General features: G+C 46.7%; 1 protein-coding gene across 1 annotated transcript in view; it reads right to left on the bottom strand.

Annotated features, from left to right (window-relative positions):
• Positions 1 to 554: 554 nt before the first annotated feature.
• LOC136295658 (neural-cadherin-like) overlaps positions 555 to 13,722 on the bottom strand; it is a 46,667-nt gene continuing 33,499 nt past the window's right edge. The window contains exons 25-32 of the mRNA XM_066194226.1: positions 13,502 to 13,625; positions 12,759 to 12,939; positions 11,726 to 11,892; positions 10,791 to 11,055; positions 8,298 to 8,478; positions 7,119 to 7,363; positions 5,451 to 5,605; positions 555 to 2,758 (exon numbers count right to left, since the gene is read on the bottom strand). Of these exons, the coding sequence (XP_066050323.1) occupies positions 2,402 to 2,758; positions 5,451 to 5,605; positions 7,119 to 7,363; positions 8,298 to 8,478; positions 10,791 to 11,055; positions 11,726 to 11,892; positions 12,759 to 12,939; positions 13,502 to 13,625 (1,675 nt within the window). The 3' untranslated portion in view covers positions 555 to 2,401. The remainder of the gene's footprint in view (positions 2,759 to 5,450; positions 5,606 to 7,118; positions 7,364 to 8,297; positions 8,479 to 10,790; positions 11,056 to 11,725; positions 11,893 to 12,758; positions 12,940 to 13,501; positions 13,626 to 13,722) is intronic.

Below are 13,722 nucleotides of genomic sequence, written 5' to 3'. Positions count from 1 at the left end.
TTCTGTGGAAAGCCAGCTGTTCTCCCTGGGAGCCATGGCAGTGCTGGGATAAGCCTTTCTGTAGAGGCACTGAAATATTTCAGTGGCTGTGTGAATGTAGAACAAGTGAGGATATGATTTCAGCAACTCGGCAGTAATTAAAGAGCAGCATGCAAATTAAAACAGATAAATTAAGTGAACTAATTAGTAATCTCTGGAAAGAGGAAGAGTAGGCTTTAATAGGGCATGACAGCTGCAAATGAGTGTGTCCTATTACTGAGATTGTATCGACACGAGCTCCTAGAGCAGTTTGGAAACGTTTGCTGCCCTTTGGTTGTATTCTGTATGTTGTGTACAAGGTGGGGCTCACTGGGAGTGCAGGGGCAGCTTTTCAGGCAGCACAGCACCCCTGACTCACACCTGTGGAAGCATCTGATCCAAACTGAGAGAAATAATTCAACAGAGTCCACCCTTCAGTCATCCTTAAACACAAACAAGGCAGAGACACCCGGGACAGAAGAAGGCTGGTTTATTATTTATACGGTGCCTGAGATAGGCAGGACACTTCACGGGCAAATAAAGACAGTGCTGGCCCCAAGGAGCTTACAGGCTAAATTAAATTAAAACCAGCCAAAGCAACAGCATGTCCATAGGTATGGGAAGAACACAAGGGATGTAGACGAAATTATTGCTCTTTCAGGAAGGAATAGATTTTTATGCAAAATACATATTTAATTCATTTTCCATCTCCTGTTTGTGACTGCAGCAACCATGGAATACAGGAGCTGGCACACTGGACTGGTGAACACTGCAAGGTGTTTCAGCCAAGGTTTTCTCCCAGGCAAATAAATGTGTCAGTAAAGTTAGAAACCCACAGACTCTGTACTGTCCGTGACCCAAAACCATTGGGTGGTGAGTAAAAACAGGATTTAGGTTTTTCCAGAGGACAATGCCCAGCACCTGCAGTGTGTAACCCGTGCTCCATGGTGCACTCAAGCTTTTCCAGAGGGTGGCACAAACGCACGTGAGAACAAGGTACTGTGTGAACATTCCTCATTTGGGAAACGTGCAGACTGAGCTGGCCTGCAGACACCATTCATCTACTTAGGGGTTTTCATAGACGTATAAAAATAAAAGGCAGACCTCCCCAAACAAGCTGCTGTGGGCAAAGCGGTTTTAATGTCTGTTACAATACGTGGTTTCATGCTGTGTTTTAATGAAACAAATTATCAGAAACTAGGAGATATTCCTATTATATTCATAATATATAATGTACATAGTAAATATAGTTTACATATTAGAATAGGTATAATTTACATATGATACATAGAAGAAACAGCACGGCTTAAAATTTTGGGGTTGCTGCACTGTACTCCATTTATCTATCTGTACAAATTTTTAAAAAATCAAAATTATTTTAGTGGCACCTTCTCTCTTCCAAATGCTGTCAAGATTAAGGAAAATCCAGCATAGTAGCTGGACATTAAATGGTTTGGAAAAGGGACTGATTAATTTAGAGCATAATATTCCACCCCCTGCCACTGCTGTTAGTTTCTCCCTGTGTTTCCCTGTCCCCAGCTATGTCCTGCAATGCTTCTAATCAAAGGAGATTTAACAAAACATGAGCGACAGAACTGTAGATGCAAATGGCACAGTTCAGGCTGGTTTAGGCTCATTTTAGCAGCTCATTAGGAATGAGAGATTGTGGTGAACTGGGGCGTTTGCTACTGAAATTCCTGACCAGCCCCCTCTGAGGCAGGTAGCCAGAGCACCTGGCCTTTTCCTTAGGAAAATTACCTCGTTGTAAGCTGCTGGGTTCAAGTGTTATGCCTAAATCCAGTTCCTGCCCTTGTACGGCAGCATAAAGGGATTTCATCACAGTAGAAGTGAAGTTCCAGTTCATCCTTCTGCTCCTTTCCTTTCCCTGTACCCTGGACTGGCACCTGCGCTGTGATGGGTGAGCAGGGCTGGGCCACTGAGGGGAAAAAAAGGGATAAAACACACCACGGACTTCGTTCACATGAGAAAAAGACAAGGTGGGGTTTTTTTTTTTTCAAGTAACTGTGAAAGCACCAGGAACAGCGCAGCCGGCGTGCTTCCCCCAGCTGCACACACCTCAGGCCGTGTGCACTGCATCCCTCAGGAGTCCTGCAGCGCTTCGGTGACAAACCGTACCTGGACTTCTGCACCCCAGCATGGGAACGACTGCGCAACCCGATTCTTTGTTTTCCCCAGCAAGTAAACATCCCGAGATGACCTCCTACTCGTGTTTCAGCCTGCTGCCGAGTGCGCCTCCTCCGTGGGAATCCGAATCCCCGTTGTAACGAGCAAAAAAGGCGGGGTGGGGCTAATAGGGAGCGGGAGTGTAAAAGAACTCTGCTTCACCTCTGCTTGCAGAGCTGAGAAGAGCAGCCCTGGGGCGTTACGGGCCTCCTGCCTCTCTGTGCGCGTACAGCTGCCGCAGTTTGTCGAACTTGGGTCCCCAGCGGTGGATGTCCTCGCAGGCGCTGCCGCCGCCCGGCCCCGCGGAGCCCAGGGAGCCGAGGGAGCCGAGGGAGCTGAGGGAGCTGAGGGAGCTGAGGCTGCCGGCGCTGGAGCCCCCGCCCTCGGTGCAGAAGACGCGCAGCGAGTCCTGCGGCGGGCCCGGCCCGCGGCGCTCGGCCTCCCTCAGCAGCGCGGGCAGCGCCCGGCCCAGCGCCGGGGCCTCCTTCCTCCTGTGCAGGGAATACGCCGGGCTGCCCTGCACGGACACCTGCAGCTCTGCCATGTTGTACGCGTCCTGCGGGGAGAAATCGGGCACACGGAATTAGTTCTCTGCGGGCCCCAAAGGGTCGCGTTGCGGTGGGGATGGAGGAGTGATCCCGGCTGAGTCGGCCCGCCGTGGGCACCTGAAGGGTTGGGTGTTCTGCCCACTGTGCCGCCTGTGAGGGACACCTGTGCGCTCTGCGCTGCCGCGGTCACAGTCCAGGCTGATTGCGGACCGAAAGCTAAGTAAACCTGACAGAAATGCCCCAGTCGTCGTTGTGAAATTCGGATCTGAGTGTCTTGTCATCGCTCGGCACTGACAGCACAAGCGTGGCAGAAGAGGTGAGAAAGGGTACTCACAAACGGCACTTTACCGAAACCTGTCTGCAGCAGTAGTCGTTCAAAAATCTACTGTGATCTCGGATAAAATTTTGCCAGTTTCTGGAATAAGGGCATAATTATGTTACGTGGCTGTGGCACAATTGTAAAAGCCGAGTAAACCTGCCTACTCCCCAAAAAGTCCCTAATTCCCTCCCAGCTCAGCCGCAGTAAAGGCTGTCTGGGAATTGTGCCACAACCTCCGGCACAAAGCTGCCAATGCCAACAGTTAAACACTGATCAGAATCTTGGTGCCACCTGCAATGAAGTCCTGTCCCCAGCATCCTTCACCTCCCCACAACCCAAAGGTTGTGTCCCTCGACTGATTTACAGGGCAAAGAAGAATGTTGACAGGTGGTGAGAGACAGAGTTCATTAGAGCAAACAAATAATTCCTGGTGTTGCTAATGCTGTTTGTGGGAACAGGAGCCATCAGTGACACTGACAGACAGAATCAGCACTTCTGAAAAGATTTCTTTAGTTCTCCAGCGTGTGGCATTGTGCATAACCATGTTGTAAGAGATTAACCGAGGTAATCTCAGTGAGCTTTGCTGAATTTCCCCTGGAGGCAGAGAGCAACTTAAAATTCCTCCACCTGCAATCAAGAAGCTGCCTAAGTGGCAGGATGGGGGTTAGGACAGGAGCTCCTTACTCCCATTCCTCCAGAGACTGAGGAGTGTCGGTGATGAGCAGCAATCACACCTGCAGCCCAGATCCCTGCCTTAGTGCAAGCCCCAGAGCAGCCCCACTCTGAGCATGGACACCAAGAGAATCCGTGACATGGAGCGACTTTCCATCAGACAACTCAAGCCCTGCCTTCTAGTCCGGAGCTGGCTTTTAACATCTGGTGGTCAGTTGAGTTCATTGTGTACTCAACCGTGCACTGACCTCCTGCAATTTTTTATGAGCTCCTGATTTCTCTGGGGGGAAATTTTATTTATTTCAGATGCAGAAACTTCTTCATATGGCAACCTCTTGTCCCCACAGCTCTACCATCCACAAACATTATAAAAATGAAACTCTCTTATCCGAGCAGCCTCATGATCCTTTTGTTGAGGTAACGTTAGAACACAGCTAAGGTGGTGTAATTCTAGGTATTTGGGGGGGCTGGTTTGTTTGGGTCTTTTAAATCTAGCCAAACAACTAGGTTTTAGCTGAAAAAGTTTCAGCTGCAATCCCAGCAACTGGTTAATCAGAGTAATTTAAGAGCACACAAAACCCAGAGAGGCTTCACTCCAAGCACTGTTTCTTCAGGCAGGGTAATAGCTTCGGATGGAAGTCACTAATTTGATTCCACTGCTTAAAATAAGGAGTGTATTTTAAGAACTCTCCAAAAGTAATTAAACATGTCATACAGTAACTGTAGATTTCCTCAAAGAGACCTTCTGGGTGTAAAATTGCAAAATATTGCGGAGGAAGTTAATCTGATTAAGGAAAACAGGATTTATAGCTGTCTATGTTATCACATGGGAAATGTCTGTGTTGATTACGTTCCCACTAATTCACCAAGAAAACAAGGATACTCTTCAAGTAAGGATATTTTGAAATCACTGGATTTTTTGGCCCATCACTCTGGCACCATGACTATTATTACCCCAGCAGTCACACCACCCCTTCAATCCATGAAATGAACAGTTGGCAATGAAGTTTCTTACCTCTTATAAACGTAGAAAGGATCTACAGGTCAGTAAATAATCTATTAAGAGTACTTGTTTATATTATCCACAGTTTTTCTTCAAAGCTCTGCCTTTCACTGACGCGTGAAAACCTTAGAACAGCCAGCAGGAATGTTAATAGCACCTGCTTTGGGTATGATCTGCTCTAAGTATAAACAGCTTGTGTTCACTGGTACATTTATCTCCAAAACACAAAAATGCAGAGAGGTTCTTCCACGCCCACCACATGCCCCAGGGCCTCAGAGGAGCCAATTCAGCACCTCCCCTTCCCAACAAGGGAAGTGTGAACACCTGCAGCTGGGAGCAGTCTCTGGAAAAGCCTGGCCATGAGGAACACTCACACCAGGCTCTTCCAAGCCCCTGGAGCTCCGGCAGAAGTGAGCCCTGAAACCAAACCCAACAGCTGTTAGTTCCCTACTGCTAAACTCACCCTACAGGCTCCTTTCAACATGCACCCAGCATCACTGGCTCTAAGACAAATTAAAAATGGATAGGCACTTATCTCTGCTTAGGAAACATGCACCCTCATGTACAGGCCCTTCCAAATAATTCATCTGTCAATTGCAGGGCTGAATCAGCAGAAGGAAGGCCGAGGACAAAGCACAAAATTCATTTTCTTTAGCATGGTGAGGCACAAGTCCCCTCTTAATTGTAACATAAAAGTGGTCCTTACTTCATCTTGCTCCCCACCCCCTTCTTCGTTGTAGTTGAGGATGTTTTCCCGGACGTCCTCCAGGTCCTCGGGGTGAGCAGCTCCGTGGTAAACGGCGCCGTGCAGAGCCTTGCGCGTCCGGCAGCGAGCCCAGAGCAGGCCGGCGCTCAGCAGAGCTGTGGGGACACAGGAGCACAGCACAGGTGATGCAGCCACGCCAGGGCACAGCAGGGCCAGCACGGCTGCACTCTGGGCTGCTCAGCAAACCTCTGGGGTTTGCACTCTCCAGTGTGGTGAACGTCAATCGCAGAAGAGGAAAGGCCTTGAAAGAGCATTTTGCAACACCCTCTAAAGCACAACTCGAAATTGGTTAAAGACCAGGCGGTGTCTCTGACCCGTCTCTGTCCTGTGTAGAGGTGAACTTTGGCACAGAAAATGCATTACAGAGGGGGACAAAGAAGTAATGACATGCTGACAGTAACAAGACACAATTGCACACAAATGAAACACAAAAAGACACAGGACAGAAGAGGAAATTACTTTTAGATGTTTTACTAGAAAACAAGAATCAGGCACATTTTGCCTTAGCGTTCATTAATTTAAACGTTTTTCTTAAATGCTGAAGTGCATTTACACAACTGACAAGCTTCAACGTGAGATACTGAACATTCTATAAATAGAAATTTGTGTATCAGTGTGCTACCAACTCTATAAAAATCAATAAAACCTCAGAGTAAGACCTCAGAACACTGTATACCATAAATTACCAGCGCGGTGAACTAAAGAAACCTGAATCTCTTACAGAATATCTACGTGGCAGCAGTTCTGTGGAGCAGCATCTCAATGACCTTGGGACTGAATGTGGGGTACACAGAGGTCATGCCCTGCACTCTCTAACATAAAGATCAGCTATCAACCTCAGCTATCTGGGATTCCAAGAGCTGTGATACCACTTAGCTTCCCAGGAATTTGTTGCTCACATTTGCACGGCAAACATAGTATCTAGCAGAGCTGGGGAAAATTATGGTATTTCCATACTCTTCCTACAACTTCTGAGGGAAACTGCATTAACACTAACAGCCAGGAGAAAAATCCTGTGTCTTTACTCAGGCAGACTTCCATGACATTTGAATAAACAAGACTCCAAGATATCATCCTTCCTCACTAGTAAGATCCTTCTGGTTTTCCTCTTCGAGATCCAATGCCTAAGCCTGAAAATGGCTGAGGAAGACAAAGTCAGCTGTTTGGGAGCTGGGACACAACTGGCAAGATGCAAAGTCTGCTCCTGCCTGGCCGGTGTATCCCTATCAGACAGAAAGTTTCTCCTAGACTGAAAAATCTGTTTCACGCTCAGCAGCATTTTAAACAACACTTATCTGTTAGCAATTTCCACCCTCGCTGTTCAACTGCATTTGCTTCCAGTTACGCATCTGAACGTTTCCTCGGCAATGACGTGAAAATGCGAAGAAAACAAAACTGCAGAGACCTCCCATAGCTCCCAAAAGTTGATTCACATAGTGATGGATGCAGAGAGGGATGAGAAATCAGTGATGGGGCCACGGCAAAGGAGCGAAGGCAGAGCTGAGTCTCCCTGAGGAGTTTTGGGCAGGAGATGAGGCGATGGTTGCTCAGGACAGGTGGACACGTGCGCTCACCACAGGTAATACAAGACGTAGTTGCCGTAGCTACCTAGCAGCGCCAGGAAGCAGACGCAGATGGCGAAGAGGGAGGTGAAGCTGAGGCCCGTGTCCCTGTGGAAGATGGCCAGGGTGATCTCGCAGCGGCGCCCGGCGTAGCCGTCCGGGCAGTGGCACTGGAAGGCGCTGGGGGACAGGGCCACGCACGTGCCGTAGTTGCAGGGCTGCTCGGCACACGCCGTGTACACGCACTGCCGGCCTGAGGCGTTCTCCAGGAGCATGTGTCCCGCAGGGCAGCTGCACACACACACACACCAGGGACTGTTAGACTGGGAGAAAACAGCCGGGACAGGCAGCACTGAAAATTTGAAAACACACTCTGCTGTCACTTTTTGCGTGGCTCCCGAAGCAGCTGCTGGGAGTAAGTTATGTGAAATCGTGACAGGTCATGGCCTTTCCTGAGGCAGCCATAGCATGAGCTCCACAACTTCAGACCCTTATGTCTGGGGCTTTCAGCAGGTAGTTCCGCTGCCTTCTGCAAGATTATCCTTGTGAGAACCAGCTGGGTTGGCAGCTGCAGTTCTGGCTAGGCAGGACAAGCTGTGCTGTGTTCTTTGAGTTTCCAGAGTAAGAGAACTCCATTTGTGTGGACAGTGGCAGTGTGTGCAAACACTAAAGTGTGTGTAAGTAGTAAAGTGCTCATTTTGCACCACAACCAACAGGAATTGGTGTTGCCCTGACCCCAGGCACAAACACAAGAATCTGAGCTCTGTAGTGTGGTGTTCCTAAAGCAGCTGGAGAAGCTGGGGAGGGAACAGAGGTGACAGCCTGGGGCAGTGTAAGAAGTCAGACCCTCACAAGAGAAAGAACTGACACTGCACAGCACAAGCTTCCCAGCACAGCCAGGGAACTGTGTCACTCCAGCTCACACTCCTGTCCTGGTTCCAGGGTTTATAAGCATTCTGGATTTGCTCTGCTCTTTAAATGTTTTCCACTAGACAGGCAGCTGAATTTGCTCCAGAATCCCTGGAGCCAGGCAGATTTACATCAGCTGTGCTGGTCTCTAAGGACACAGTAACCTGCTCCCTGCACAAGTTTCCAGCTTTGTGTGCCACTGTGGTTCCAGGGGTTTGTTGAGATTGCCAGTGCCAGCCTTCAAGCTGCACACTTCACCATCCACCCCTTCCCACCTCATTTTGAAGGGTTTTGTGCTTCTGTTTCCACCAATTACCTGCATTCGTGCATCATCCACAAATCAATACAAATAAATTCCTGGTTGCAAGGGTTATTCCGACAGGCCTCTGAAGAGCAGCCTTCTTTGATGCCTTGGGCACTCAATACTGACACCAGCTCCTTCCCATGAGTGTCCAGAGGGATTCTGTAGTTGTTAAATCTGACATCCTTCATACATCCTACAGCAAGGCACAAAGAGACAGTTTTAAAAACCATTCAGCAAGAATCATTTGAAGCAGCTGTAAGATTTGGCAGTTTATGCTTAACAAAGGACACAGGCTATCAAAAGTTTAAATCCAGCACTGAATTCACTTAAACTTTCATAGCATTGTCCTTCATTTTGGGACTGAATTTGCTAAAGTTTTAGACCAAGATTCCCCATGTTTTCCACAAGAATCAAGTGCTGCTGCAGGCCTGTGCTGGTTTTGGCCGGAGCAGACTTAATTCCCTTTCCAGGGGCTGCTGTGGGGCTGTTTTGGTTCCATGCTGAGCACAGGGTTGATAACGTGGAGATGTTTCTGTCATTGCTGAGCAGGGTCACACAGAGCCAAGGCTTTTCCTGAATTTGGTGGGGCTGTGCTGGGGAGGGGCTGGGGCTGCCTGCGAGGCTTGGAAGAGACACGGCCAGGACAGGTGACCCCAAGTGACCCAGGGGATGTTCCAGACCTTGGGATGTTGTGCTCAGGACATGCAGTGAGGGGAAGGAGGAGGAAGGGGAGGTGTTTGGAGAGAAAGTGTTTGTCATCCCAGGTAACCATTCCAGGGGATGTGGCCCTGCTCTCCTGGAGATAACTGAACTCCTGCCTGCCCGTGGGAAGCAGGGAATTCATTCCATGTTTTGCTGTGCTTGTGTGCATGGCTTTTGCTTTCCCTATTAAACTGTCTTTGTCTCAACCCAGGGGTTTTCCAGCTTTTACCCTCATGATTCCCTCCCTGATCCTGCTGGCAGGGAGTGAGTGAGCAGCTGTGAGGGGCTGGAGGCTGGCTGGGGTTAAACCATAACAGGGCCTCTATTTGCCTAGGGTAGTCAGTGGAATATGTACCCCTCCACTGTGATTTCCACAGAAAAGTCCAAATATTGTGGAGAAACATTACATATGGATAACCTCTTCTGTTCTTCAATGTACCAGTAAAAATTGTGTTTGGCTGATTTTAAATTGTAGCTTATGGCTTACCTTTATAGTATGAAGAGCAAACCACAAATAATGGTGAGAGAGGCTTCAATCAGGGATTGAAAATTTGTACTGAAGATGTGTGACACTAACTTTGTATGCACGAGATGCCTCAGCATGAAAACACATACTTTGATTAATTAAGTACATTTTATGACTTTGAAGTCCTTAAAGTTTCAGCTACTTAGCAGCAACATTAATAGTCCTAATTAAAATGATCTTCATGCAACCATTTGACTTCTTTATTTACTTAAAAACAAACACTATTACTCCCATAAATAAAAAATTCAAAATATGCTCCCTAATTCACATAATAAACTTTATTTATTGGAATACTTCTAGTAAAGCAACAGAAAACAATCTTTTTCTAAATAATTTGTGATACACTTAAGCTGTAAATTATTACTCTATTTAATTTCTCTCCAGGCAATTTTGTTTTACTCACTGAAGTACTTTTGTGCGTTGAAAAGATGACCAACTTCCTTTGAATGGATTTGCTAGGGTCTGCTAAAGAGGTGAAGGACATGGGAGAGAGGTGACCTATAGACACCAGGCAGGTTTAACCAGCAGTGATGTGTGTTCCTTGGCAATAAAAGCTCTGCTGATTTGCTTTACTTACACTGTGGGTTTAGGCAAAGGCCAAACTTCCAGTTGAGCTCAGAGTAAAGAGCTGCCATGGATATCCCACACTTCCGGTTCTTTATAATTCTCCCTTGTGGAACTACTCAATTTCCAGGCTGGAAACTGATTTGCTTTTAACAGACGCTGTGACCTTATCCACTCAGTTGCTAAAAGTTCAGATTTTTAGCTCTAATTCAATAAACCATTTCTAATTTTAGTTAATGCTTTGACTGAGTGTAAAATCCAGTAATACCGAGGTAATAAACCAGGGTTTGGTGGGTGCTGTGCAATGCACATATAAAATGCAAAAATTCTTTCTAGCATAGGAGCAGATGTGTTTGGGAGGGAAGGAGAGCAGCCAAACAAACTGGACAGAACAATGCACTGAACCAGCTCTGTCTATCCAAGGCAGGGAGACGTGCACAGTCCAGCTGGGAGAAGCCTCTGGATCTCCAGGTACAAACTCTCTGCACCAAGGCAAGAGGTGACCATCACTGTTCCAGGTTGAGTAGCCAAGTGTATCTGCAGGCAATTCCCTGCTGTACCTTCTCCTGGTCAGAACAGCTTATCTGTCCCTGTTGAAAAGCGTCATGCAGGAAATCTGCGTACTTGGGCTCTACATGAACAAGAAATTTTCCTGCAATATGCCTTTATTTTTACAGGTCCATATTATGAACAGTGAGATCGAGAATTCCTACCTTGAAAACTCTTGTTTGGATTGAATGGGTAGGTGTTGCCAAGGACCAAGCTGCTGGGGTCAATGACGATCTCTTTGTAGATTCCTGCTGCTTTAGTAATCTCTCTCTTCCCACCTCCGTCGTAAAGGCGAAGAGTAAATTCATTTTCATTTCTCTCCAGTGTGATGGGATGCCATTCACCATTATCAATGTGGTAGGAGGGAAGGCTTACAGAATAGTTTCCATCACCCAGATTGTATGAGACCACTAAGAGTCCCTGAACAACCTTGTGGACAATAAAAAATTGCAAGAAATAAATAAAAAAAAGGTCATTGCCTGGCATTTTGTATTGACCTGTAACTTCAATCTTAAAGCACTTGTTTAAATTTAGGCTATGTTTACACTGCACATTTAGGTGTAATATAAAAATACTTCAGGTGTTACTGAAATAGACAACCTAAATGTGGTAGCAATATACTCACAGTAGTATCTAAGTCCCCTTAGGAGTAATTTTACCCTGATCTCTCTTGCACAAATTTACAGGGTTCTTCAAATAGTTGGGAGTCTGGTGTATCACAGCTACGCTGACAGCTCAAACCAACTTGGCTGAAGAGGTGACTTGTTCAGTGGTGTGTATAAAAAAAGAGGGCTGTCACTTTGCGAGCCTTTCATCATTAGAACTGCCACAGGCACCTTGCTTGGCAGAGTGTGAACTAAGCAGAATTGGCCACATGGTTCAAAAGGACACCAGGTACACGCCATATTCATCCCATTCTGTACAGAACCTGTATTTCTCTGGGACTGGCACGGAAATCCAATAGGATCCCACGGCCTAGTGGCCAGTATCTCAAGGATCAGATGCATCCACCCATCGAATAAAGCCCAGAAGGTGCTCAGCAGAAGGTTTGAGCTCTGTTCCCATCTCTGCGAGGTGTCTGTGGCCCCGGAGCCCTCACCTGCAGGGTGATGTGCTCGTCCCTGCCCCGGGAGCGCAGGGTGGCGAGGACGCTGTCGGGCTGCCGCGTGCGCACCAGCGCCTGCAGCAGCGTCCTGCGGGCAGACACGCTGACAGGCAGCTGGTACCGGAGGTGGCTGCCCGCCTCAAACCTGTACTCCTTGGCCACTGCAAGGGAGAGACACCTTTCAGCCATCTCCTGAGGAGAGGGAAACGTTATCATTGCCCTTAATGTCACAATAAGAGCTGAAAGTAAAAGGAAACCATTGCAATGCACAGCATGGATCTGTGAGACAATTTGTCCTTTGGGACATACTCCTGTATTTATTTCCACAGCATCTCCAGTCACTCTCACACTTCATTTTCCTCCGTAAAGAGGTGCTCTCCCACCCAGCTTGATCCTGCTAATGCTCCTGCTTACAATGCTCACACGGGGCAACAGCAGGGAAGCAGCACCTCTGATCAAGACAAGAGACTGCAGACCAAGCAGTAAGTACCACAATCAAATTTCACGCCCTGCTATTTTATAGTTGTCCTTCTGCTGCAAATTTTGGCTCCAGGAGAGCTAAAGATCCTACTATTCCCAAAGCTTAGCTCCTTAAGCCAGCAGTCTCTTCCTGACACCAATGGAGCAGTGATTTCTAATTTCAGTTGTATAGTTCTAATTCTGCACAGAAAGTGCTCATAGTTTTTAGGTTATTAGGTATTTCTGAAAGTGTAAACAGATGCAAATCAAACAACTGCAATAAAATAAAATACTTTTTTTCACAATTTTTTTGTCATGCAGACACGTCATTATACAGTCACTGCACAAACACCCTCAGGATTGAAGAAATGATCCTGTGCCGAGAAAGCAATTTCTCAAAGGAAATTAGAAAAGAAATTGTTAACAATCACAGGCAACTACACTGCAACACGGTTTTACATAATGTAATGTAAAATCACCTCAGCAATGATTACCTGCAAATACTTGAAGTTTCCTGTACTATAAAATCTAGCAGCCTACGCTAACGAAACAGAAAAGCAGGGTTCACCTTTGTCACATCGGTACCCGTGGTAGCCCGGCAAACAGTGACACGCAAAGGAGCCCCAGTCCCCCAGGCACCTCCCGTGGATACCACAGGAGGAGGAGCCCATGGTCTCACAGCTCCCGTCCGTCAGGCTGCAGCCAGGGAAGCTGTTCAGGGACTCTGCAGGAGACTGAAGGTCGTACACCTTCGAGAGACAAGTCATGACACAAAAATACTATTCGAGAAACAAATTTCATTTTTTAAACAGAAATAGCTGCGCCGCTTCGCTGTTTGCTCCTCATCTGCATTGCTTCAGCTACTAAGTTTGCTTTTTGACATTCAGGCTTCAGCTGATTTTATCGAGAATGTATTTTGCCTTTGAGTAAACTCAACTGACTATGGAAGCAAAAAAACCCCTAATACTTCCTAACAAAGCAGACAGCTGCCATAAATAAACCGTTATACAACTGCCGTTCAGAAGTTCCCTGAATGCAAAAGAAGCTTGGAAAACAGCTGCATGAAGCAGGGGATAAGCAAACACACAGTTCCTGCCTCATTAATACATCTCCTTCTATTGAGAAATAACTTTTCAAGGTACTTATTTTAATTATCACAGAAAACCCCAGAATTTTCTTGTATTTTATACTGATGCGTGTGGGCATTGAATACACTGATGGAAGCAGAAGTCTCATGTCTGATACAAATCCCCCAAAAATTGAATAAGGAAGTTTTTTTCTCTGCTAAAGCAAATGTTTCTCTGCTCTTACCTGAGTATCCAAGATGAAATTGCGCAAGCAACCAGAAAAATGTTTGTGCAGCAATTGTGGGTAGGAATATGGTAACGACTCTTTCACACCACCCAGCTGGAGAACATGGTTCACATTCAAATACCTTCAAAAATCATATAAATAATAAAAATAGATGTGCATCTACCTTCAGACATAGGCAGATGAATAAATAAATACACTACGTTTCCAAATAACACAGG

Source organism: Chamaea fasciata, unplaced genomic scaffold (assembly GCF_029207755.1).
Source record: "Chamaea fasciata isolate MVZ Bird 193981 ecotype frontalis unplaced genomic scaffold, bChaFas1.0.hap1 SCAF_12, whole genome shotgun sequence".
Taxonomy (NCBI): domain Eukaryota; kingdom Metazoa; phylum Chordata; class Aves; order Passeriformes; family Sylviidae; genus Chamaea; species Chamaea fasciata.
The sequence above is the reverse complement of the archived record's forward strand: the minus strand, read 5'-3'. Positions and strand labels throughout refer to the sequence as shown.